Source organism: Triplophysa rosa, linkage group LG2 (genome assembly GCF_024868665.1).
Source record: "Triplophysa rosa linkage group LG2, Trosa_1v2, whole genome shotgun sequence".
NCBI classification, from domain to species: Eukaryota; Metazoa; Chordata; class Actinopteri; order Cypriniformes; family Nemacheilidae; genus Triplophysa; species Triplophysa rosa.
This window is the reverse complement of record NC_079891.1, coordinates 5,969,986-5,995,014: the sequence shown is the minus strand read 5'-3', so window position 1 is coordinate 5,995,014 and position 25,029 is coordinate 5,969,986. Positions and strand designations below refer to the sequence as shown.

Sequence of the window (25,029 nt, the reverse complement as noted above, 5' to 3'; positions counted from 1 at the left end):
GGGTCCGCTCCATCTTCCAGCTCCAACCGTGTCTAACTAAACCGCATCTTCCATCTTCGCGCTGGGAAAGACTGCATTAACAACACATACTTGTATTTCTCGTCAGTTCTTACATCACTGGTAGGTTTCTGTTGTCTTGTGTTTTTATCAAATGTCTACAGTTCAATTCGGATAGGGAAGATGGATGTGTAACCTTACAGTCAAATCATTTTCCCGTTTCCAGGTTTTCCACTAGCTTAGCATAGCTGGGTCATTTTTGGGTCACGCCCAATTAATACACTTTATTTACATGAAATATGTGTAGTGCAGATGCAAACATTACATTTGACGTATATTTGATTATGCGTTCCTCAGTGACTTATAATTTCAAAGATTCTCCGTTGATGGGTAGCATTACTCTCTTATGTAGTAGCAGATAACTGTCTTGTATGATTTTCGGTGTAAATTGGGCATTGTAGGCATTTTAGCTAAAATGTATCACTTTAGTAAATATTTTTCAATTGTATGGCTACCATTTACCCAAAATATCATTTGGTAATAAAGTGCGAAAAAGCGGGTCATGTAAATGTGCTGTAAGTTATTTCTTTTTTCCCCCAGATTTGAGAAGCTGTCAAAATGACCGACTCCAAGTATTTCACCACGAACAAAAAAGGCAAGTCTCACTATTTTGTCCAATATAGTCTATCAATCCAATTGTCTTAATTGTGGTTACAAAATCTATCACAAACCATGGCAATAGATTTCTTTCATTATATTGCATTATGTATACAGTGGTACCAATAAGTATTCAGACAACTTGAGGCACCTAAGACACGTCTAAATGTATACATTTTGTTCCACATATGATAAAATACTAAACTACGTATCATCTGCAAACACAACGACTTGTTTCAATCAAAGGAAGATTACAGTGACTACATTAAGGGTGCATATTCCAATAAAGTTATACAACCACACAAATGTCCAAATAATGCCATTTTGCCAAATTCAATTTTATACATGATATTTGTAGTATAATGCAAAGAAATAAAAAATTAAGTTTGAATTGAGTGTCCAAATATATTTTGAGCTACTTTATAAAGGGCATTACATTGTGAACCCTGCAGTTTAATCGTAAATTATTAAAAGTATCAAATAGCCATTAAAAAATTTGTTTTGGTGACCACTTATCATGTTTTTGCGCTCTGTTTAAGGTGAGATCTTTGAGCTGAAAGCTGAGCTAAATAATGAGAAGAAGGAGAAGAGGAAAGAAGCGGTTAAGAAAGTCATTGCGGCCATGACAGTGGGCAAGGATGTCAGGTATGTGTGCTAGTTTAGTACCATCATGCAAGGTACATCCTGGCGTCATTTGTCACATCATATACCAGCTTTGTACTACTGAAAAGATGTTCTGATATATTACGATAAGTAATTCATTTTCCCATTGAGAATGACAACATTTTCCTGCTTCTTCAGTTCCTTATTTCCGGATGTGGTGAACTGCATGCAGACTGATAACTTGGAGCTGAAGAAGCTGGTTTACCTGTATCTTATGAACTATGCCAAGAGCCAACCCGACATGGCCATCATGGCTGTTAACAGCTTTGTCAAGGTCAGATCTACTGTTGTTGATATAAGTTATATAGATTCAAATGTTAATGGTTTTACCTATTTTATCTTAAATATGGGGTATGATTTTGTGTGTTTTCGTCTTTCAGGACTGTGAGGATCCAAACCCACTGATCCGAGCATTGGCTGTACGCACGATGGGTTGCATCCGTGTGGATAAGATCACCGAATACCTGTGCGAGCCTTTACGGAAGTGTCTGAAGGATGAAGACCCCTATGTGAGGAAGACAGCAGCGGTGTGTGTGGCCAAGCTGCATGACATCAACGCCCAAATGGTGGAGGACCAAGGCTTCCTGGATTCTCTTAGGGATCTGATTGCTGACTCTAACCCAATGGTGAGACACTGTGGTTTTATATATATATATATATACTGTATATGACGTATATAGATAGATAGATAGATAGATAGATAGATAGATAGATAGATAGATAGATAGATAGATAGATAGATAGATAGATAGATAGATAGATAAGATTAATACTTTGTATTTTTTTGCTATCAGGTTTTAGATATTGCTGTTTACATTAGCGTTCACAGGGTTTTTCCTGGCTCAAAATGAGGCAGAGGTGGTGCCATCCTGATCTTGTACACACACGTAGGCTTGTGACTTTGAGTTTGAGTTTGACATATTAAAAGTTCTAATAAAATTAGATAAAAATGACAATTATTAAGTTATATAAAACATTACTTTTATTCAACCAAACAGAAATGTTTTTTAATCAAATAAAGCTTGTTTATCATTTCAACTAACTTTTCAGCCCACAATAGCCAACTGAATTAACCAGTCTTTCTAAATGAGCAAAGCTCATTCACATCTTGCATTCTCTGTGGTTCACTTTAAACGATTCAATGATCTCTTATATTCGCTAGTGACTGAAAAGTTCAATAGTTTAAATGAATCGGTTCAAATGAGTCATTCGTGTGCGAGTCGTTCTGAACGCAATGTGCGTTCATACTGGCGAACTTGCTGTGTACAGTATACACTGATTCAATGATCTGACTGCACAGCTAAAGACATTACAATGATGTACGTCATGTTAATTTAATAAATTTCAAGAAATTAAACGTAGTTGGATGCAAAACAAACCGCCTTGAAACACAGGCTGGCTCTTGTTCTGCAACTCTTTTTAGCGGCTCAGTGTGCTGATAACGAAACAGCGCCTCCACTGTGGCGTAATGTCGCAACAGCAGTTACAAATGACAGTCTTGTTAAATGCACGCAGCATTTCTTGTGAAGACTCGCAACATAATTTTGGCGAGAGCCTGAGGCGGCACGACATTTGACGGAGGCGGCCGCCTCCAATTTCTCTATGCACGAAAAACCCTGGTTCATGGTGTCTTGACTCTTCTTCCCAGGTTGTGGCGAATGCAGTCGCAGCTCTGTCTGAAATCAGCGAGTCTCACCCCAACAGCAACCTTCTGGATCTCAATCCTCAGAACATCAATAAACTCCTGACGGCTCTCAACGAGTGCACTGAGTGGGGCCAGATCTTCATCCTGGACTGCCTTTCCAACTATAACCCCAAAGACGAACGTGAGGCCCAGAGGTGAGGGAGCAGTACTTCTCACAGTCATTATTTTCTCCAAATTAGCATTACATCACCCCCTCTATCTGACTCTTTCAGTATCTGTGAGCGTGTGACCCCTCGACTGTCTCATGCTAACTCGGCCGTGGTGCTGTCGGCTGTGAAGGTACTGATGAAGTTTCTGGAGCTTCTGCCTAAAGATTCAGACTACTACAACACTCTGCTGAAGAAACTCTCCCCTCCTCTAGTCACACTGCTGTCTGGGGAGCCTGAGGTCCAGTATGTGGCCCTCAGGAACATCAACCTCATCGTGCAAAAACGGTTAGACTTATTATTTTTTGGTTTTGTTTGAGGTAAGTTTTAAAGGTTGATATTTGTTTAAAGTTGGCGTGGCCCAGAATTTGCATCTATACTTCTGTATTGTGATCTGAATCCGATCACAAAACATTTCGATACAGTTGACACCTGTATTTAGCACTCCCCACTTGTTTAACATAACGTGAACTTGGTGTATATTCTCTACAGTCACTAGATGGCAACATTTCCTAGTTTCACTTTCTCGTATCTGACTGAAGGAATGTTTCGATCTTTAACTTCATTTTTCTCTTCACTTGCAGACCAGAGATTTTGAAGCAAGAGATCAAGGTGTTCTTCGTCAAGTACAATGACCCCATCTATGTCAAGCTGGAGAAACTGGACATCATGATCCGTCTGGCATCTCATGCCAACATTGCCCAGGTACTCCAAAACATCTTTTGCTCTGACTTTATCATTTGGGAATTGATTGGATCAGTGTTTTAAAGGAATAGTTCACCCAATACATTTTTTTCTCTCAGGAACGATTCTTAGGAACGATTAATCGCATCCAAAATAAAGATTTGTGTTTACATAATATATGTCTAGTGCGTATTAATTTTGTATTCATAAACACATACACATACATGCATATATTTAGGAAAAAATGATCAAGTTTTCTATATAATTTTAATTATTGGTAAATATAAATAATACATATAAATATTTCATAAATATAATATACTATATATACATGTATGTGTATGTTTTTGTGTTTATAAATACAAAATTAATATGCACAGTACATAGACAATAGACCTAAATTATGTCTCCTGTTTGCAGGTGCTGGCTGAACTGAAGGAATATGCCACAGAGGTGGACGTAGACTTTGTTCGGAAAGCAGTTCGTGCCATTGGCCGTTGTGCTATCAAAGTGGAGGTAAGACACGCCCCATTAAATCAGCCCTAAAGTGCCCTTAAAATGATAGTTCACCCAAAAATGAAAATTCTGTCATCATTTACTCATCCTCATGTTATTTCAAACCTAAATGACTTTTTACTTCTACAGAACACAAAAGACCCATTCACTTGCATTGGTTTTGTCTACATACAATAGAAGTGAATGGGTGCCGGCGCTGTTCGGTTACCAACTTTCTTCAAAATATCTAGATTTTTTAATGCGTTGCTTATGATTAAGATGCCGTAGAGCCAATGTTATGAATTCAGTAATCTGAACGAAAGCTTTCTCTCTTGTCTTTACGTGTGTGCAGCAATCGGCTGAGCGTTGTGTTAGCACCCTGCTGGACCTCATCCAGACCAAAGTCAACTACGTGGTGCAGGAGGCCATCGTGGTCATCAGAGACATCTTTCGGAAATACCCCAACAAGTCAGTATTTATCTGTGTTTCCGCCTTACCTCCTTACCTAATCAACGTGGTCTAAAATATCCTTTGTTTTTGAGGGAAAATTAATTTAATGCAGAATAGCCCACATGCCAGCACACTAATGGGCTGCTTTAACACCCTCTCTTATCTACTCAGGTATGAGAGCATAATTGCCACTCTGTGTGAAAACCTGGACTCTCTGGATGAGCCTGACGCTCGTGCGGCCATGATCTGGATTGTGGGCGAATACGCGGAGCGGATCGACAACGCCGATGAGCTCCTGGAGAGCTTCCTCGAGGGCTTTCATGATGAAAGCACTCAGGTTTGACGTTGTAGCCGATTGTTTTGTTTGTTTAAAACAGGGTTTTTAAGTCTTTCAGATGGCGTTCAAGCAGAGTGCCGTATCTGATTTGATCCACTGTGTTTCCTTCAGGTCCAGCTGACTCTTCTAACAGCAATAGTGAAGCTGTTCCTAAAGAAGCCCTCAGAGACTCAAGAGCTCGTTCAGCAAGTGCTCAGTCTTGCCACTCAGGTGAGATTAACAAACAATAGGTCTCAACATGCAAAACCAACAAAACTAAGGGTGACATTCAGAGCACAACCCTTGTTTATATGTTTGTGTTATGAGATTTAGTCAAAACAGTGAGGGATGGAATTGATCTTAATATATGTGAATTATTAAGTATCCCTTTGATTGCATACGAGTTCACAACTCAAAAATAGCCATATAGCCCAAAATATATTACGTTGCAGATTCAGCTGCGGCACGTTGCCATCCCTGAACAGCTTTGCTGTAAAACTACTGACAGCAGCCTCTCTCAGACATTACTCACATCATTACACAATCATAATGAATACTTCACACAATCCTCTACTGCTTATTCATGAGTTCATATTATAGTCACCGTCTGGTTTCATGTTAATTCAACACTATTTCTTTCTTTGCATAATCACTAGATAATCTCTGTCACAAGCAGATAACATCACAGCTCTTCTTTCATGGCCTTTTTCAACATCCTTCCAGGACTCGGACAACCCTGACCTGCGCGATCGTGGCTACATCTACTGGCGTCTCCTGTCCACCGACCCCGTGACCGCTAAAGAGGTGGTGCTGTCTGAGAAGCCTCTGATCTCAGAGGAGACGGACCTGATTGAGCCCACCCTGCTGGACGAGCTCATCTGCCACATCGGCTCTCTGGCCTCCGTTTACCACAAACCCCCCAATGCCTTTGTGGAAGGAAGCCACGGCATTCACCGCAAACATCTGCCCATCCAGCACGGCAGGTGCGGTTTCAGAGGTTTATCCCTCATAAAAACTCACTTCAGGGGGTTAATAAATGTCTTTTGTTTTTGAGTAAAAACGATTCATATTTTGAGCGTGAATGTTGTCTCCGTAAATGATTTGAAAGTGTACATTTTTTATGAGATCGTTATCATCGTAGTTGTGGTGGGTGGCGCAAATCCCTGAAATTTAGAACTATTTTAAAACCTTTCTTTTTAAAGCTATAATAGTATTTAAATATAGATACATTTATTTTCAAACCTCCGTTTTTATAGACATCCTTGGTGTAAATAGGCCTTTATTCTGTTTTTTAGAAAGAAAAAGTCAGAGTCATCCTCAGTCCAGTAATACAATGGGGTGCTCATTGAAACCTGTGTTGTTGTTCTTGATCGGAACAAAGCTGAGCTTATCGCTGTTATCTATTGTTCAGTGTTACCCATCTCAGTGTGCCTTACTCTCTTGTAGTATCGACACCGGGGAGAGTCCAGTCAGTGGCGGCCCGACTGCTTCCATCGATCAGCCTCAAGTCATTCCATCTCAGGGTGACCTCCTGGGAGACCTGCTTAATCTGGACCTCGGTCCTCCGGTCAACGTGCCCCAGGTGTCTTCCATGCAGATGGGAGCGGTGGATCTTCTCGGAGGTGGTCTTGACAGTCTGGTGGGTGGTCCCGTTTTGTCTGTTGTTCTATTCTGTTTGTGTGATTCTTCAAAAGGTTCCCCACGCACCCAAAAAAGTTTTTCTATGGCATCGTCTGGCACGATTTATGTGTAAAAGCCTTGTTTTTTGTTCTGTACGTCTCTAATTGCATTCTGCAGTTGCAGTGATAATATCCTCAGAGATGCCCATGCATCTGTTCACCTGTCAAAGTGTTTTTAAAACAGTTCACATGTTCTCCTGGGCCTGCGTTCAGAAACGCGATTACAGCAGAATATATCAAATCTGAGAGATAACCACACTCGTTACCATGCCTACCTCATCGCATGCTTCTGACTGATGAAAGTAAACAGCAAAGTGAATATTTACAGGTTGAAACAGCAACAGAGTCAGGGCTTCATACCTGGAAATGTTTTTATGCAATAAACAATATTACCATTATAGGTGGATTTACATTTATAAGTATTATCAAAGTCTTTCTTTAATAAATTTGTGTAAATCGTCTGTGTATACTACAGTCCTTAAATCTACAGTCCATTTCTGTGTCCTGGACCTCCAGAAGCTCTCCTCAGAGATGTCTGTTTGCATCCTCGTGAGTAATTGGATTTGTCAAGTATGCGTCTTGCTGAAGGAGGGTGCACCGCCACCTGGGCTCATGTGAAACGTTTGTCTCAGGTGCTGCTTTTCAGCGCCATCTCCTCGACAAATTGCAAGTTTTACAAGTTTGCACTGATGCTCTGAATAAACCACGATACAGACACAGGCCACCGTGTGATGATGCTCTTGTAGGGCAGGCATATTCAGCAGGGTTCAGCTCATGTTATGCCCATCGTTGAGTTAACAGCTCAAGGATGCTGATAAACCTGTCCTCCACCTGATGATACAGCTCCGGTTGCAGTACATTGCGGTGCGATGTGATTTCACAGTAGCGCAAAGCTTTACACTTAATACAGTGAATACACTCCTTACAGGCCAAATGAGTCATTTTGAAAACAATACCGTCATGTTCGTTATCTCTTTATGCTTTGTTCATACTTTCAAGGAGAAATCGTTCAGAGCTGAGAAATGTTAAACATCGAAGGACGTGTCTGGACGGATCTGCTGAAGGTCATTGGCATATTTCAAAACTCGATGAACTCAGGGACGCATTTAAATACTGTACAGTATCGACGCACTCTTTAGGTTTATTGTCGTTCCAGATCTGGCAATCTGAATCGCAATTTTAAATTAGAAGTCCGTTTTTTGGATAACTAGATTTTTTTGTTTGTACTGCTGAAAGTGTCATAAGTGGTACTTTGGGGGTGGTCTTAATCATAGAAAAAAAAACCAGCTACAAATTACAGGCTAATTCCTGGAGAGAACACTTGTGATTTGTGACATCACTTCCTTTGGTAAGCAGGAAAATAGTTGTCTTTGTTTGACTTTGACACATGATTGTGTGATGTCTCTAAATCTCTCTCTCTCTCTCTCTCTCTCTCTCTCTCTCTCTCTCTCTCTCTCTGTTTTGGGCCTGGAAATGGGTCTTCTGTTTTTATTGTAGCTCGGGGGAGATCTAGGAGGAGGTGTTGGGGGCAGTCCTGCTGTAAGTGATCTCTCTCGGCTCGTAACCGTCTGTCCGCATGAAGCATGCTGCCTACTAAAGCATGTTAAGAGTCACTACATAGCTGTGTGCTGGTGTGTGTTCTGCTTTGTTTCTGTGTAGCATGCTCACTCGTGATAGAACTCACTCCATCTTGCTTTGAGGATGGCATGATGCTTAACATCAAAATAAAAAAATGTAAACTTCAGCTTGTCAGTTAGTATGCTGAAGTACAGAAAGACGTCTAAATAGTTGGCGCCTGTATGTCTGTTTTATGTATGTTTATTATTTTGCTTTCACGCCGTTCGTGCCAAGTATGGAACAACTGTTTCTTTTGCTTATGTACAGCTGTAGTGACATCATGGAGTCTCTCACACTTTGCACTGTTGGTGTGGCCTGCATGAGGAGAGCATGTTGCTTTAAGAAAATAGGTTGCATGAACCCGTTTGACGCTCTGTGTGTGTGACATAGGTGGGCCAGAACTTCATTCCGTCATCAGTGCCCAACACATTCGCTCCATCTCCTACACCCGCTGCTCTCAGCAGTGGGCTCAATGACCTGTTCGAGTTGTCCTCAGGAATGTCCAGCGCTACAGGAGGTTACGTGGCGGTAAAAACCGTGAGTGATGCTCTCTGCTCAAACATCATTTTTGCAGTGGTAGTTCACCCAAAAATGAAAATTCTGTCATCATTTGCTCAACCTCTTGTAATTTCCAACATGTATGACTTTCTTTTTTCTGCAGAACACAAAAGAAGGTATTTCGAAGGATGTTGGTAACCAAACAACAGCGGTACCCATTGACTTGCATTGGTTTTGTGTCTATACAATAGAAGTGAATGGGTACCGCCATTGTTCAGTTAACAATATTCTTTAAAAAATCTCAATAGTCATAAAATCTCAATAGTGTCCCAGTTGCCAAATTTGGAGGCAGCGATGCATGCATCACATGCTAAAAAGGCAATCCCACGACGCATTGCAACACCTTAGTGAAAAAAAGACGACCCATAAACTTTTTTTATAATGACTGAATTGAACATACGTAACAGTCCTTCTGTAAATACAAAAATAAATGATCGGTCTGTTCTCATTTCACACCAGTCCCTTCAACTTTATGAGCTGCCTAAATACAAAAATAGAGAACAGATCCTTAGAGAAATCAAGTCTAAGGTATTATCAGTATTAGGGATTGCATTAGAGCTGTAGAAAATAGGTCAGTAGATTAGGACAGAAAACAATTAATCCTCGCTTACATAGTTTGTGATTGACCTTGTAGAGGTGTGAAGTACCCCAGATGCTCTGGATGCCGCTTGTATATGTGTTAATTTGTCTCCTTTGTGTATTTGATTTTTTTTGGATGCCAGCTCAGTTCTTAAAAGCTACAGTGCCGGGGTGAGTCAGCGTAGGAGAATGTCAATGTCTCATTTGTATTAAAATGACCTTCACATTCTAGTTAGCCTCCTGGATAGGATTGTATCCTGACTGAGTAGATGAACTGTAAAACGAGGGCGTGATAAATATTCATTGTTTTGGTTTTTGAAGGTATGGTTGCCGGCGGTGAAGGCCAAAGGGTTGGAGATATCTGGAACCTTCTCTCGACGTCAAGGACACATGTACATGGACATGACCTTTACTAACAAAGCCCTGCAGCACATGACTGACTTTGCCGTACAGTTCAACAAAAACAGGTCTGTATTTGTATTCTTGAGGTTTACCGGAATGCTAATAATCATGTTAGTATATTGTAACCAGGGTATAAAATTAGCTTGTGTATGACTTGTATGTTAGCATATTGCTAAGTAACTTTACGCTATCACATCGATTTCTGATATACTGGGCTTTCTCTTTCACTTTAAAGTTTTGGAATGATTCCCACTACACCTCTCCCCGTTCACACTCCACTGATGCCCAGCCAGTGCATCGATATCTCCCTCCCTCTCAACACCATCGGGCCTGTGATGAAAATGGACCCACTCAACAACTTGCAGGTACGATCCACTTTAGCTCTTTGCCTGGCGCTCTCTCGCCCCCGTTCGCACCCACGCACATTCCGTTCTTTCAATGAATCTTCCCACAGGAAATAACATGTTACAAATATGCTGTTATTGTTTGAATTGCATCCTGTGCATCCAAAAACCTCGGACTTCTGCGCCGCCCAGCAGGACCATTTGTCTCTCAGATTATTTTAGTCAGCTGAGCCCCCATGCTCTTCATTAGTCATTGAGCTCATTTGTATGAACAGCAGTTACAAAACATTCGATTTTATGCCTTTAAACCACTCGGGATAATGAGTACTCGCCAGTGGCGTCTAGCCTTCTAATATCGCTAATCCATCACGTATAAATGTCCAGGGTTGCTTTGACTGGGTTTCTTTAACTAAGTACAATATAATGCTCCGTCGCATTTGTCCAGTTGGCTTGCTCTTTACTTCCCTGCTGTCTGTTTTTACAATGGCCTTGTGGTTTCTATCACCTACCTTCTTCCTCTTCATTGTTGAATATAAGGGTTAAGAATAGCAGTGGTGAAAAAGCATCTGGCTGTGCAGTAAACAGTGCTGCCCGCTGAGTGTTTACTACTTCAGTGTCAATGAGTTTAGCCTTCTCATAAAGTGAAGACTCAGGGCAGGAGAGCCTGTGACCTGACCGTGTTTCCCATTATGAACCAACCTAAGCACTGCATCGAAGTTAAGAGGCTTTGTTTATTTAAAGGGATACTTCACCCCAAAATAAAAATGACTGTCATTGGTTACCCGCCTTTATCTCGGTCCTGAAAATTAGATTCTTTTCTGTGGTACACATAAGGAGAATTTTATTTTGAAAAATGTCCTGGAATGTGCTTTCTAATTTAGTTAAAGTAAACGAGAATCTATACATCTTGTGCTACATTTATACATCTATATTTCAAATCTTCCAATCAGATCGTACCTGCTCCTATAGAACGTATTACTCATAACTTAGAAGTTATGAATTCAGAAGTTTCTGAAGGCTCCGACCTGTACCACTTGACTGTAGCAACGGCAATCTGAAAACAACACCCTTGCATTTTCGCGTGTACAGCCAATCCGTTTATTTTCTGAAATGATGATGTCATAACCCACCTCTGGCAAGGTTTAGGTCAGGCATCGTCAACTGGCGGGCCGGATCCGGACCTTTGCTTCATTTCATCCGGACCGCGAGACATTTAAAATTTTCACTCTTTCAGTTGTTTAAATTGAGCCGCGCGTCTACACAACGGAGAATCACATCACGCGTACTCTCAGGAACATTTATGTAGCCTAATTGATCTTTTGTCGCTATATCCTGTGATATCTTTTAGCTATACACGCGCTTCATTTGAACCCTTTCCGCTCCACATGCGCTGCTTTTCTCCCGCCAAAGACGCGCCGCATGAAGAGCAGCAGACACGTGCTTATTTTAACAACACTAGTGCAGACACGCAGAGCAGATAAATGGAGACACAACAGTAAACAAAATGCAGCAATATTAAAGTATTTGTTTCTGTCTGTTTACTGTTTGCTATATGTATCCAACCTTTCAACCAGATTTGCGATATTTTATGAACGTTTTTATCTAGCCTACATTTATCATTAGCATTATTGATCAGCATGTAAACATTTGTGTCCCTGTGAAAACCCAGGCTAAGTCTCATAAACAAATTAATTATTAAATAACAAGCATCAAAGATTAATTTCACGCATTAACTAAAATTTTGATCTTTGAATTGGCGTTATTCAGTCAATATTGAAGATATTGTTGTTATATTTTCACAGAATATTCTGTAGGATGATTTTATGTAGAAAACAGTAAAAAGACTTGCTGGGTTTTCACAAGCAGGATCACATTTTGTTCTAATTGGGAATTTAAAGATAGAAGTAGTTCTGGTTTGAAAGGCATGGAAAGGCTAATTTAGTAAGTAACTTTGTTTTCTGTTTATGATGAGAGCAATTTAATTATTACATTAAATTTGTTGTTTGTAGCTTTTTTATTTACAAATATTAATGATCAGACTTCTATTAAGAGGGCATTCCCCTAAAGCCACAGAGCCTACAATACATACATACTGTGGATATCAAAATAATAAATAAATGGCCTGATAAAATATCATAACTTTTATATATATATATATATATATATCCAAGTGGGCTAAATTGATTAAATATTTATTTTTTGTTATTTAAAAAAAAAAACATATTGTCCGGACCTCCGTTTGGAAGAAAGTATAAAGACTGGACCTCTTGGAACTTTAATTGAATATTTAGGTGCATGCTCCAAGTCGTCTGCTCTGTTTTTAGTTTAACTCTGTGGCTGAATTACAGTGCCACAAATTGGTCTAGCTTGATACTACATCATTTTGAGTCGATTTCAGTGGGTTCAGTTCATTTCAATGTGTATGCATATATTTCTTGAAACGACGCCGTGTTTACAGTTTTTTTTTGTAGAGCGAGGGAAAAAGATCGGATGGGGAAAGTTTTGGCTTCGTGTGGATGTGCCCTTTAGCTCAATCACCAAGTTTGATTCAGTATTTCTACACATTCTATTATGCACAGTATGTATATATATTAGAGCTGTCAAATGATTAATCGCGATTAATCGTATCCAGAACAAAAGTTTGTGTTTACATAATATTTATCTATGTACTGTGCATAATAATTTTGTATTTATAAATACAAACACATACACATGAATACATATTTAGGAAATATTTAAATATATTTATTTATATTTACCAATAATTGAAATTATAAATAAATGTTTATAAATTTTTTGATTTTTCTTAAATATATTCGTGTATGTGTTAATAAATACAAAATTATTATGCACAGTACACAGATTTATATTATGTAAACAATAAATTATTTATTCTGGATGCGATTAATCGTGATTAATCGTTTGACAGCCCTAATATATATACTGTATATATATATATATATACTGTATACAGTACAGTATATCTAGTAATACAACTGCAGAATGCGAAAAAGAGGTACAGTCCAATCCGTTTTACCTCCAAGTCAGTGCAGAAAATGTGAAATATTCGAAAGATTCTGTCTGTGCCTGTCTATGTCTAAATGGGCATACAAATGATCTCACAAATGATCTTCAAATAGAGCTCATGCATGTCTTTATTTATTCAGTGGATATCTGTTATTATCTCAGTTTGCAATCTAATATTTTCATTTTCAAAAAAAGATCTAATTAAAATCATTGATTTTTCAGACATGCCTTATCTTTTGCTTTGCTTTTTCTATGCAATTTAAATCTCTTTCTCCTTTTTGCAAGCCCTGATACGGCAGAATATTGGAGAGTGTGTTTAAATGTTTGACCATTCACCCCTCCTCATTGCAGGTGGCTGTGAAAAACAATATTGATGTCTTCTACTTCAGCACGCTGATCCCTCTTAGCATCTTTTTCGTGGAGGACGGCAAAATGGGTACGAGCATTTCGCACAAACACGCGACTCTACAAACAGGGACTATTTCAGAGTTTAGGTTTCACAAATGAGGACACATGATAGACACAAAACACATTTGTCAATCCCCCCAACAAAAACCTAGACAACCTTTAATCTGGCTGTACCTTCAACATGTTTTCTGACTCCTCCTCGACAGAGCGTCAGGTGTTCCTGGCCACATGGAAGGACATTCCTAATGAGAATGAATTGCAGTACCAGATCAAAGAATGCCACTTAAATGCAGGTGAGATGATCTTGTCCTGGTTAACTTGAATGATTCATGACTCTAGAGTTGGTTTTCTACCTTGGCATGTTTTGCCCTAGATAATCAGTCAGTGGTTACTATACAGTAAATAAAAGGTTTGTGCAAGTTCTCAGAGTACCCCCTCAATGAACACATTTTGGTTTTAGGTAACTGCTTCTGAATAACTTAAATTCTTGATAGTGTTTTTCACGAGTTGTAGCATGGAAAAGGTACCAAAATAATACATCCTTAAAGGAATAGTTCACCTTCAATATGAAAAGTCTGTCATTGTTTACACGCCCTCTTGTCATTTCAGACCTGTATGACTTTCTTTTTTCTACAGAACACAAAAGAAGATATTTCGAACAATGTTGGTAACAGAAAACTGTTGGTCCCAATTGACTTTCATTGGTTTTTGTGTCCATAAAATAGAAGTCAATGGGGACCAATGGTTTTCTGTTACCCACATTTTTCAAAAAATTTCTTCTTTTTGTGTTTTGCCGGAAAAAAAAGAAAATCACACTTTATGATTTAAAATGACAACAAAATGACAATTTTCATTTTGAAGGTGAACTATTCCTTTAAGAGTCATTGAGGTTTCATAGCCGTTTCTGTATTTTATACATCATTTTATACATAATCATTTAAATATTTCAAATATTGTATTTTTTAAGATTAAATTCTTGAAATATTAATAATTAATGTGTAAAATATGTGACTACAAATAATTAATACAGTATTTGTGTAGTGTAAATTTGATAACACTTTACAATAAAGTTTAACACTTAGTTGATGAATTAGCTAACATGAACTAACAATGAATAATACTTTTTCAGCATTTATTCATCTTAGTTCAGGTTAATCTTTTAATAAAATGTCATTGAAATTTATTGGTCTACAACTGGTAGGAACGCTACTGTTATCGAAAGTGTTCTTTAAATATTTTACGATTCTAAACCTAATTATGTAATAGACAATAAAATCAGAATTGTGGTTCCATCTGATTATTTTTACAACCGTATATATCTCAATAGTTTTTTCAACAAATTAAAGGCATAATTTAATTGCCATTATTAAATGCGATAATTGTTCGTTACTGCGTTGACGCATTTAGACACCCTGGTAATAAACCTTGTGGCCAAAATACCAGAATGTTAAATCCCAGTTAAATTGAAAAGACCTTTGACAAATAAAATAACAAACATTTCATTTCTCTTTAATGCTTAGTTCATTACTGTCTGTCGTTAAAGGGGAACGGAGAGTACTGTGTGCACAGACTGAATTGGTTGATTTCAAAGCTTATCAACTCAACATTGGTATTCATCAACCTGAAGCCAATTTGAGCGTACAGTGGCAGACAGATGGGGTTGGGGCTGTCTGTGGGTATAGAGTAAAGTGCTTCAAACCCAGAGACCAGCATGAAGAGCCTGTCTCACTCTCTAGAATTACTGATCAGACACCCAGAGGTGCTGTAATCACAGGAAGTCAGCCGCTCTCACCTCCCCTGCTTTCATTGTTCTCATTTTGCAAGGCACACGCATGCAAGATTTTGCCCATGCACATGCAGCTATTGCATGCTGATCATCACATCAACAAAATTCAGCTTTTTTCAGTATGAAAACGGGTTTTGAACCGTCAATGATTTGTTGTTCGTAGAAGGTGGCATGCAGTTGAGGTTCAATAGTGTTTATGAGCATGTTGAGATGAATCGACTGCTCTCGGGAGATACTGATTGGCTCTTACTTGCCATGACTTGAATAACAATCATTGTAAATGGGAATATAATGGAGTACACAAGCAAGGGCAAGCTATAATCCAATTTCTTTTCCACACCGTGTGCATTATTATTGGTAAATTACCAAATGTTTTTCTATAGAATTGAGTTGGCGAAAAGGTGTTTGGCATTTGATGTTTTTGAGACCAGATTTATTCTTCGTCAGGATGCAGGAACGAAGCTTGGGGTTGCAGCTGGCAGTTTTAGGAGAAGTCGACTGGAAAACTCACGCCTGTGGGTCGACAGATTCTTAATGATGAATAATTTCAGTGCCTAATTCGGCAGATAATAAACATCACTTATTAGTTCACAGCAGTAATGTTTTACAGCTTACTTCATCTGCGGACAAACCTCATTGACATGCCGCTTGTGTAAAACATTCAAAACCCAAAAAGCAATTGAGAAAAACAAATCAACAAGTCTCTAGCAAACTCATGGCAACGCCATAGCAACACCCCGACAACCAACCAAGCATCAATCACATTTCAGAAAACGTCACAATCAAATTTATATTGCTCATATGAGGTCTTTCTCTCCTCCTTCCCTATTATCAGGACCTTTTTGTGGTTTATATTTAAAGGCAGACTCGCAAGATCGACAGCATTATCGTGTGTTCACCCACTGTGAAGCTCTTTAGCCAGTGAAGCACAGCAATGTCACATGTGGGTGACACCAGCTGTCATTGCCCGGCTCTGTGGCTTTTATAACCACTGGTTGTCCTTCTTCCCGTATAGAAATGTCTTCCGTCTTTCTGGACCATCACCTTGCAGCTTTTTATTTCTCGACCCATCTTTCTCTCTCTTTAGACACTTAACGGCATTTCATGGTGTCCTGTTACTTAACTTTTTCATTGTCTGCAACCTGTCCTTTCGTTTATGGGCTTTCCAGACATTTCATCATTCTCTTCTTTTCTGCTCCCACGGTGCGGTGATACAGGCTGGGAGTGTCTGAGTCCCGAACGGCATCCTCAGGGGTCAGGGCTTTTATAGTAATGATGTGTAAAACAAGTTTTAAGATATTTAGCTACGGTACATGCAGTGATTTCTAGTAGTAGGTGACACTGACAAATATACCGTAAAGTACAGTGTAAAAATTGATTTGTTGTTTCAACTTAAAAAATTAAGTTACCCGGGTGCCTTCAAATTTTTAGTTAATTCAACCTAAAAATATTATTTATTGCGTGAATTTGATGGTAAATTGTTATGTTAACTAATATTTGTAAGTTGTTTTAATAAAAAAATTAACAAAACAAATTAAGGCAGCCGGGTAATTTTTTAAGTTAAAACAACAAATAATTTTTACAGTCTACATGTGTCACACCATAGAAAACGTTCATCCAATCATTTTCAGTATTTTTTTCGAAGTCGATGGGTAGCTTCAGCTTTCCCCCTGTTATATACAAACTAGAGTTTGGCGAGAGATTTCTGTAAATATCTTGTCGGGTAAACCATGTGTCTGTGGTATTGGCAGATATGGTGTCAGGCAAACTGCAGAACAACAACATCTACACCATCGCCAAGAGGAACGTGGAAGGCCAAGACATGCTGTACCAGTCGCTCAAACTCACCAACGGGATCTGGATCCTCGCTGAGCTCCGCATACAACCTGGCAATCCCAATTACACGGTAATCACTCACAGCCCAAACACCCGCCAATTGTGTATTCATGACTCGGGGACATATGAGAATTTGACACGAGAGAGGACAACAAATCTTGTCCTCTGACAAACAGAAAGCTGTTGACATTGTCAAGAGCATATTCAAAGGTTATCTCGGTGGAGACAGAATACACAAAACCTGGTGTATTTTTATTTCATCTTTATATAATGCCAAACCATTTCAAGGTTTCAGCACATTGTGGTCTAGGTCGTCATAGAGCTCTGAAGATCAATCTCTTATAGAAACACGATAAACGGTTGACCCTGAAAGCAATGCTTTCTGCTCGAGTTCCCTGACACAGAAGACACGCTAAAAAAAGGCTTGTCGCACTGACGCATAATTGGTTTCCTGAGTCTCACATTGATTTTTATCATGGGCTCTTTTGAAGAATTTATCGGGATAGCAAATACTTACACAGTGTAACAAATTTTTGTTTCTCCCAACCTTTTTATAGTTCTTGTACAATCCTGTGGTGCTAAGTATTGTGGTAATATTTATTTTCATGTAGCATCAATGTTTTAGTGTGTATTTGGCCCAAGTAAATTTTGAGCTTATATCATTAATTAAAATATATAGTTATATTGCAAGTAAAGAAAAACTGTACAGATTTTCACATATTTTGACGATTATTTTTCAATTGTCACTGTCAGAAAATTCTAGAAATTTCTGTAGCACAGGAAAGGTGGGGTGAAGTGATGATGGGTGACTGCATATTCATTTTGTATTTATTAACACAAAAACATGCACATACATATATATATATATTTATATATTTAGGAAATATATAGATGGATTTATTCATATTTCACAATAATTTATTTTATATTTAATTATTGATTAATTTTTATGTTATTATATGCATGTATGTGTATGTTTTTATAAATACAAAATGAATATGCACAGTACACATACTTATATTATGTAAACACGAACGTTTATTCTGGATGCTATTAATCGCGATTATTCGTTTGACAGCCCTTATATATATATATATATATATATATATATATACAGTATATATACAGTATATATATATATATATATATATATCATATATTAATGCAATATCGCTCAAGTAGGAGTGTGATACAGCTCTATATCAGCATGGCTGTGATTAGGCCAGAGTGCCAGAGGCAGTCACAGCTGCTGATATAGAGCCCTATCACACAACTGCGAGAGCGATATTGCTTTTATACAACAGTTCGACGGCACAAGTGTGTAGATAAATCAGAAACAACCTCGGATTGTCTTAAAAACCCTCAGTTATTTAAAGGTAATGGGGAACGACTTTCTTCCGCCACAAATTCTAGCCCAGCATACAGTTAAACAAACCTCCGTTACTAATACTATTTCGTCACGTCTTTTAAATTAGCACAGTGCTGCTTCAGTGAAGTTATTAGTGAGAAATAATGAGACAGCACGTGCATGTGAATGAAAGAGAGAGACTGTAAAAGGACACTCGCCGAGAATGCGTTCTTTCCATTGCACTGCAGCAGTTTCCATTGCTTTTTGTGCTTGATTACATGTGCTTGATTACAGTAGCAAGTTCTCTTTCTCACTCTCTCTGTTTATATGGTGGGTCGCAACTAGGGATGTGCGAGACTAATCGACTAGTCGTTTAAACAGTACAGCTCCTACTAGTCGACACTGAAAACAACAGTCGATTACACAAAAAAATGAAAAATTTTGTTTAAAAACATTTTAAGTAACATACTAAAACAATATGTTTGATTAATATAATAATTATTATTATTATTAATAGTCTTTAAAAGTGTATCGGGAACGAAATGTTTTAATTTGAGGTCAGATCTAGCATGCGTTTCCTTTGTGCCAATTGCAGCACGCTCAGAAATGACCACTTGAAAGACGAATTGTGGGGGTGTTTTGAAGGAGGAAAATGGGTAGGTCATGTCAAAGTGGTATAGTAATAATTTCACTGGAGCCATGCATAACCATACTGTATTAAGTTCTTATTGCCGCGATGCGGAAAACACGGACGAAAGTGCGGAATGCAGGCATAAAACGAAAAAGTTGATAATGATCTAAAGCTACATACAGTTATGTTAACAATTATTTAATAATAAATATCAATATTTTTATATTTAAAGTGCATGAAAGACGAATTGATGTTATTTGATGGCAGACTGAGCTATAAATGCGGTGGATGCATCTTGACAACACTCAATAAAACTGAGATGAGAATGCCTCAGCTTCTAGATTCACAGTACTTTGAAATTTCTCTGATTATAATGTTTATCACAAAAAAAAGCGCTTGAATAAATGATCGCTTAGCAGTGTTATCTGTGTGTCCTCAGACGGAGTTATTGTTCACAAAAATTGAGCCGACTTTCATCCAAGCATAATGCTTGCACTTCCTCAACAAGAACATGTAAAATAATATAAACATCATAATCACATGCTGACTCGAGTGTTTAGCATATGTATGTTCTATAAATTAGCTAAATGCTTTATTAGCGGCTTTTTCATTCGCTCTGCATGAGATCAAATGCATTCTGTAGCTTGTTCTGTACTTTTTGTCCATTGCTTTCTATTCGCTTTTTTGTTTACACACATTGCTTTGCTGTATAAATAATTAAAACATGATATAATGTAGGCTATCTTGTTTGTTGATAGGCTATAGGCCTACCCTAATTATTACTTGTGCTTAAATTGCGACATAATTAAGAAGCAATGTTTTTTTCATTCAACATCATTTAAATAAAAAATAATGAATCATTCATTTTTAAGCTTTTAATTAATTGTTTTTTTTATTAAATAATTATAATTTAATTTGATTACTAAAATTTAATTGAACTTTTAGAGTCCGAAAAAACAGACTTAAAGCCATACCGCCACATACCTCCACCTAACAGCTGTGAATTGCTTTAAGAGACAAATGTGTTTTATACTTTATGCTTTAAACTCAACCAATCAGATTCAAGAACCAGAAAGAACTGTTGTATAGACCGTTTCATCGGACGTGTGCGCGCCTGACCCCCAGTTATCTTCCGGTTTGTGTTCGGCTAGTGTCTAATAATATACTGTAGCTATTTATATTTAATTTAATTTATGTTAATATTAATTTATATTATTATTTTATTGTATAATTATTGTATTAAATAAACAATTTGTTGAATTTTGTTGTATGTTCATTTTATTAAATAAACAATTTGTTGAATGGGTCCTGCAGTTTGGTCGCATTTAACAAAAACTGTATGGTACATTGACATCTAGCGGTTGAGCTTGGAATCGCAGTCTAAATTCGAAATATTGGAGAGACAAGTTTAGCCAGGTAACGGTTCTTCTCGGTTTCTTTTGATTGTTATCAGAAATAATCTACAGGTACTCTGTTGTTTGTGTATGTGTACCAGAAGTTAAGGTGGGATCCCAAAAGTGCGCATGCACATAAGGACAACAAAAAGCATAAGTGCAATAAAACTGGTCTCACATATCCTACCACAGTATACAAAGCTATGGATTTTTTTAAGGATAGAGAGTGTAGAAAAGAAATAGAAGTCAGTACTTATCGATCAGGTGTTGACGGAAGAGATGTGTTTCAGCCGATTCTTAACGATGGCTACAGAATCTGCTGATCTTGTAGCAGCAGACAGATCATTCCACAAGTGTGGAACAGATCCAGAGAAGGTACGTTAGAGTGATTTATTCCTTTTTTGGGATGGCACTACAAGACCTCGTTCATTTGCAGAGCGTAGGGATCTGGCGGGTACATAAATCTGTATTAGCGAGTGAAGATATGGGGGTGCTGAACCAGTGGTGGTCTTGTAGGCCAAGAGCAGAGCTTTGAATTTGATGCGAGCGACTATAGGGAGCCAATGTAACTTAATGAAGACAGGAGTGACATGTGCTCCCTTCGGTTCATTGAAGACCACTCATGCCGCTGCATTCTGGATCATCTGTAGAGGTTTGTTTGTGCAAGCTGGGAGTCCAGCCAGAAGCGCATTGCAATAATCCAGTCTGGACAGGACAGGACAAGAGCCTGGACTAGGACTTGGTAGCATGCTCGGACAGGAAAGGTCTAATTTTGTTGTAGAGGATGAATCTACAGGATTGTGTGGTGCTGGCAACATGATCCGTGAAGTTTAGCGGATCATCGGTTACCACTCCCAGGTTTCTGGCCGTTCTGGAAGGTGTGATGGTTGATGAGCCTAGTTGAATGGAGAGGTTGTGATGAATCTTTGGGTCGGCCGGGATTACAAGCAGTTCTGTTTTTGCAAGGTTCAGCTGTAGGTGTTTGTTTATGCTGTTAAGATGAAACCGTCTATAACACTGCAGCAATATCCATTTCATTAAAAATAGATAGAATATCGAATATTTTCAGTATACAGTAAAAGTGTACATTTTAGCTACAGTATATCACAGAAGTGAGTACACCCCTCACATTTTTGAGAGCGATAACACCAAATTCAACACACCTGCTCCCCATTCACACCTGAGACCTTGTAACACTAACGAATCACATGACACCGGGGAGGGAAAATGGCTACTTGGGCCCAATATGGACATTTTCACTCAGTGGTGTACTCAACTTTTGTTGCCAGCGGTTTAGACATTAATGGCTGTGTGTTGAGTTATTTTGAGGGGACAGCAAATTTACACTGTTACACAAGCTGTACACTGACTACTTTACATTGTAGCAAAGTGTCATTTCTTCAGTGTTGTCACAAGAAAAGATATAATAAAATATTTACAAAAATGTGAGGGGTGTACTCACTTCTGTGAGATATTTTACATTGTTCAGCCCTAACATGTGCGCATACATGAGAGAGCGTGTAAACCAGTAATATGCTACAACAGTATATCACAGTCATATACTATAACTTTCAATTGAAAACTTGGAGGCTGCTTAAACAGATGAATCTGTTGATTAGCAATCGACCCCTCTTGTTTATTCTGAAGGCATCTGTTCAGTCGCATCTACAGAGCTTCATTGCCTGTGGCCGGGTCGGCTCACTCTTCTCAGGAAACGCTACCTGATCCCACACAATTGATTTTTAATGAGGCTTCAGACCTCAATATTCTGGCAGCAGCTGGCTCTGATCTGAACAGGTGATAACTGATAACTGAAATCCTTCGAGTCAGCAGCGTTTGACCTAATAGCCAATGATGGAGCACTTCTGCATGCCAAAAGCAGACAAGCGCACTCCTCCGGTAGATACGAGCCCTGCTGCACGTTTATGTTCTGGTGGTCTGAGAGGTGTTCAGTGCAGTCAAATAAAGAGAAGTCACTGCTAAAGATGATCTGAGATCAATCAGAATATAGTGACATTTTAAGGTAAGCTTTCATTGACAAAGAGCAAAGTTCTTCCTTTTCTGTTATGTTTACATCTGTTGTGCCCTTATGGTGAACACGGAATATGGTTCTATCGGGCAGACTAAGCGTGACCAATTTTTTACGTTTTCTTATGATTTATGTCTTTGAGGGTGTCTTATACAATATATTTACTAATTACATTAACACATTAACAGTACCTTGAGCATGTGGCTTTCCAAGAGTGGTGATATTTCTTATTAAAGCACATAACAAATTATTTATACTGTATTTTATCCGTCCGTCTCTTTCAGCTTTCTCTGAAGTGCCGGGCTCCAGAAGTCTCTCAGTATGTGTTCCAGATGTACGATGCCATTCTGAAGAACTAGACGTCTCCAGTCTCCTCCGTACCCATGTGCCCCTCCCCAGGCAGTCACCACCATTCCGTTGGCACAGGATCCAGCTGCAGTTCACCATGTTTTGAGTTTCACAATAAGAGGATCATCTGCATGTTCTGTCCTTGATGTCGTTGAGAAAGTGTTGGAGGAGTACCGTTCCTGTGAGATTATATATTTTTTATTTTGAAAGCGAAGCATTATCAGGTATTCACCTGTGCACATGCCCTGTATTTGTCATGTGTAACTATTCCAGTAGGAGAAAAATGTGTTTGAGCCAACAAGCCTTCAGGGTGAATGAGAACGTAGGGAAGCAGGTGTCCGACATGCAGGCACTTCCAGAAATGTGTTGTAGGTGTATTTTTGGATATTGTACTGTTTTAATAGTAACCCCTCAGACGCCACTATATTCTGTTGTTCTAGTTGCCATCCGTATTGCATTCTGGCAATATTTGCTTTCGTTGCTTTGTGGTACATCTATTTGAAATCAGATTTGCATGCCTTGACCAACGTGAACGGAACATTCCTTACAATTTTTGTGTTACTTGTTCATCTTAACCAATTGAACTAACATGCTGACGCTCAATCTATGTCTTACAGTGTTTCAACTGCTATAAATCAACTCTGTGTTAAAAAGACCCAAAACATGTTTTCTGTCAATCTTCTAAAAGTGGGTCATCTCATTCCCTGAAACCATCCATATGTGATTGTGCTCGTGAAAGTGAGTAGGACTTTTTACCAGAGGTGTTGTGCGGTATCGTTATGTTCCATCCTTTGTAGTTTTGGTCTTGGGGAAATATTACTAACTCGTGTATATCATTCTCAGCGCTACTTAAATGCATTTATATGGGGTTGCAATAAACAAAATCACCAATAATGGCTCAACAATATTCAGCATGGTTCTTGTGGGAACACCATTAGTCTTCATGGTGATGGTGGTGACTAAATGTGAACTTTTTTTGTTGCCGTACATGCTAATGTGCCTGTAAACCTGCATGTAAGCAGTGTCCAATAAACATTTGCCAGTAGAAACCTCATCTTGTACAAAGCAGAAATATAACCCTCCTATACATTTAACCTCTATATGTTCAAATGTGGATTTTGTTTGAATAATTGATATGTATGTTGTTGATGTGATCACAGTTCATAGTACAGTCTGGAATAAACAGACTGGAGAAACGTCCAGTTTTACTCTATGGATCCTTGTCGTTTAAAATAAAGTTGGTCTCTGAAATTTGAGTGCGTTTCCATTACACAGACACGCACGCACACTTAGTATTCATTCGCGCTGTTTTATCATGTTCTACGTTGACACCGGTGATTTACTTTCGACTACTTTTCATTTTAATGCGCGTCTGTGGCGGTGGCGGTGAAGGTGACGCAGGCATGCGTAGGGTCGTCATCACTCAGGTCTGCAACAGCGCTCGTGTACTGAATACTGAACAGCTGTCATATCACACAGTCCTCAGACACATAACATGTTTTTTACTTCATGTCTGCAGTATCTTTTATTAAAAATGTATAGCGCCTCTTATCTCTGTTCTGTTGCGCTCCGTCCAGATGTTTTATTCTAACTTAAACACAGACGCTGACCAGTCTGTCTTGTTCCTTATGTACAGTCCCATAGTGGAAAATTCGCAATGTATTCGCAAATTCAGTTTGAATTATTTCCATGTTTGACCCTAACGTAGCATACTCTTGGAACATGCAGATTATATTTAAGAAAAAAATGGTAGTAGGCGTACATTTAAAGAAAATGTGTTGGTTTTACTACAAGTAGAACAAAGAAATATAGTTTCATACTATCCACATGAAACAATACTTTACTAATAGTATGATTAACTGTTGTAAAATTCCTATGTTCTATAGTGTTTTTGACCATTGAATTACAACAAATTCTACACTGTTCCTCC

General features: G+C 38.5%; 1 protein-coding gene across 2 annotated transcripts; it reads left to right on the top strand.

Annotated features, from left to right (window-relative positions):
• The first annotated feature begins 3 nt into the window (after positions 1-3).
• ap2b1 (adaptor related protein complex 2 subunit beta 1) lies at positions 4-23,993 on the top strand. Of its 2 annotated transcripts, XM_057356004.1 has the most exons (22): positions 4-120; positions 598-652; positions 1,194-1,299; positions 1,456-1,591; positions 1,698-1,943; positions 2,966-3,156; positions 3,235-3,456; positions 3,753-3,873; positions 4,273-4,368; positions 4,700-4,815; positions 4,969-5,134; positions 5,246-5,344; positions 5,837-6,096; positions 6,560-6,752; positions 8,290-8,331; positions 8,800-8,946; positions 9,868-10,013; positions 10,184-10,313; positions 13,671-13,755; positions 13,934-14,020; positions 17,265-17,419; positions 23,036-23,993. In XM_057356004.1, the coding sequence occupies exons 2-22, from the start codon at positions 616-618 to the stop codon at positions 23,108-23,110; spliced, it is 2,856 nt and encodes a 951-aa protein (XP_057211987.1). In that variant the 5' UTR covers positions 4-120; positions 598-615; the 3' UTR covers positions 23,111-23,993. The 2 variants fall into 2 exon arrangements, with proteins under 2 accessions (XP_057211987.1, XP_057211997.1); XM_057356014.1 differs by lacking the exon at positions 4-120 and having other exon boundaries at positions 633-651; positions 1,192-1,299.
• Positions 23,994-25,029: the final 1,036 nt, after the last annotated feature.

What these genes read in the sequence shown, in the direction of transcription:
- ap2b1 (XM_057356004.1), top strand. Translation starts at nt 616, where the DNA reads ATGACCGACTCCAAGTATTTCACCACGAACAAAAAAG. An exon ending in GACGAACGTGAGGCCCAGAG is followed by an intron (nt 3,157 to 3,234) that starts GTGAGGGAGCAG and finishes TGACTCTTTCAG; the next exon opens with TATCTGTGAGCGTGTGACCC. An exon ending in AACCTCATCGTGCAAAAACG is followed by an intron (nt 3,457 to 3,752) that starts GTTAGACTTATT and finishes CTTCACTTGCAG; the next exon opens with ACCAGAGATTTTGAAGCAAG.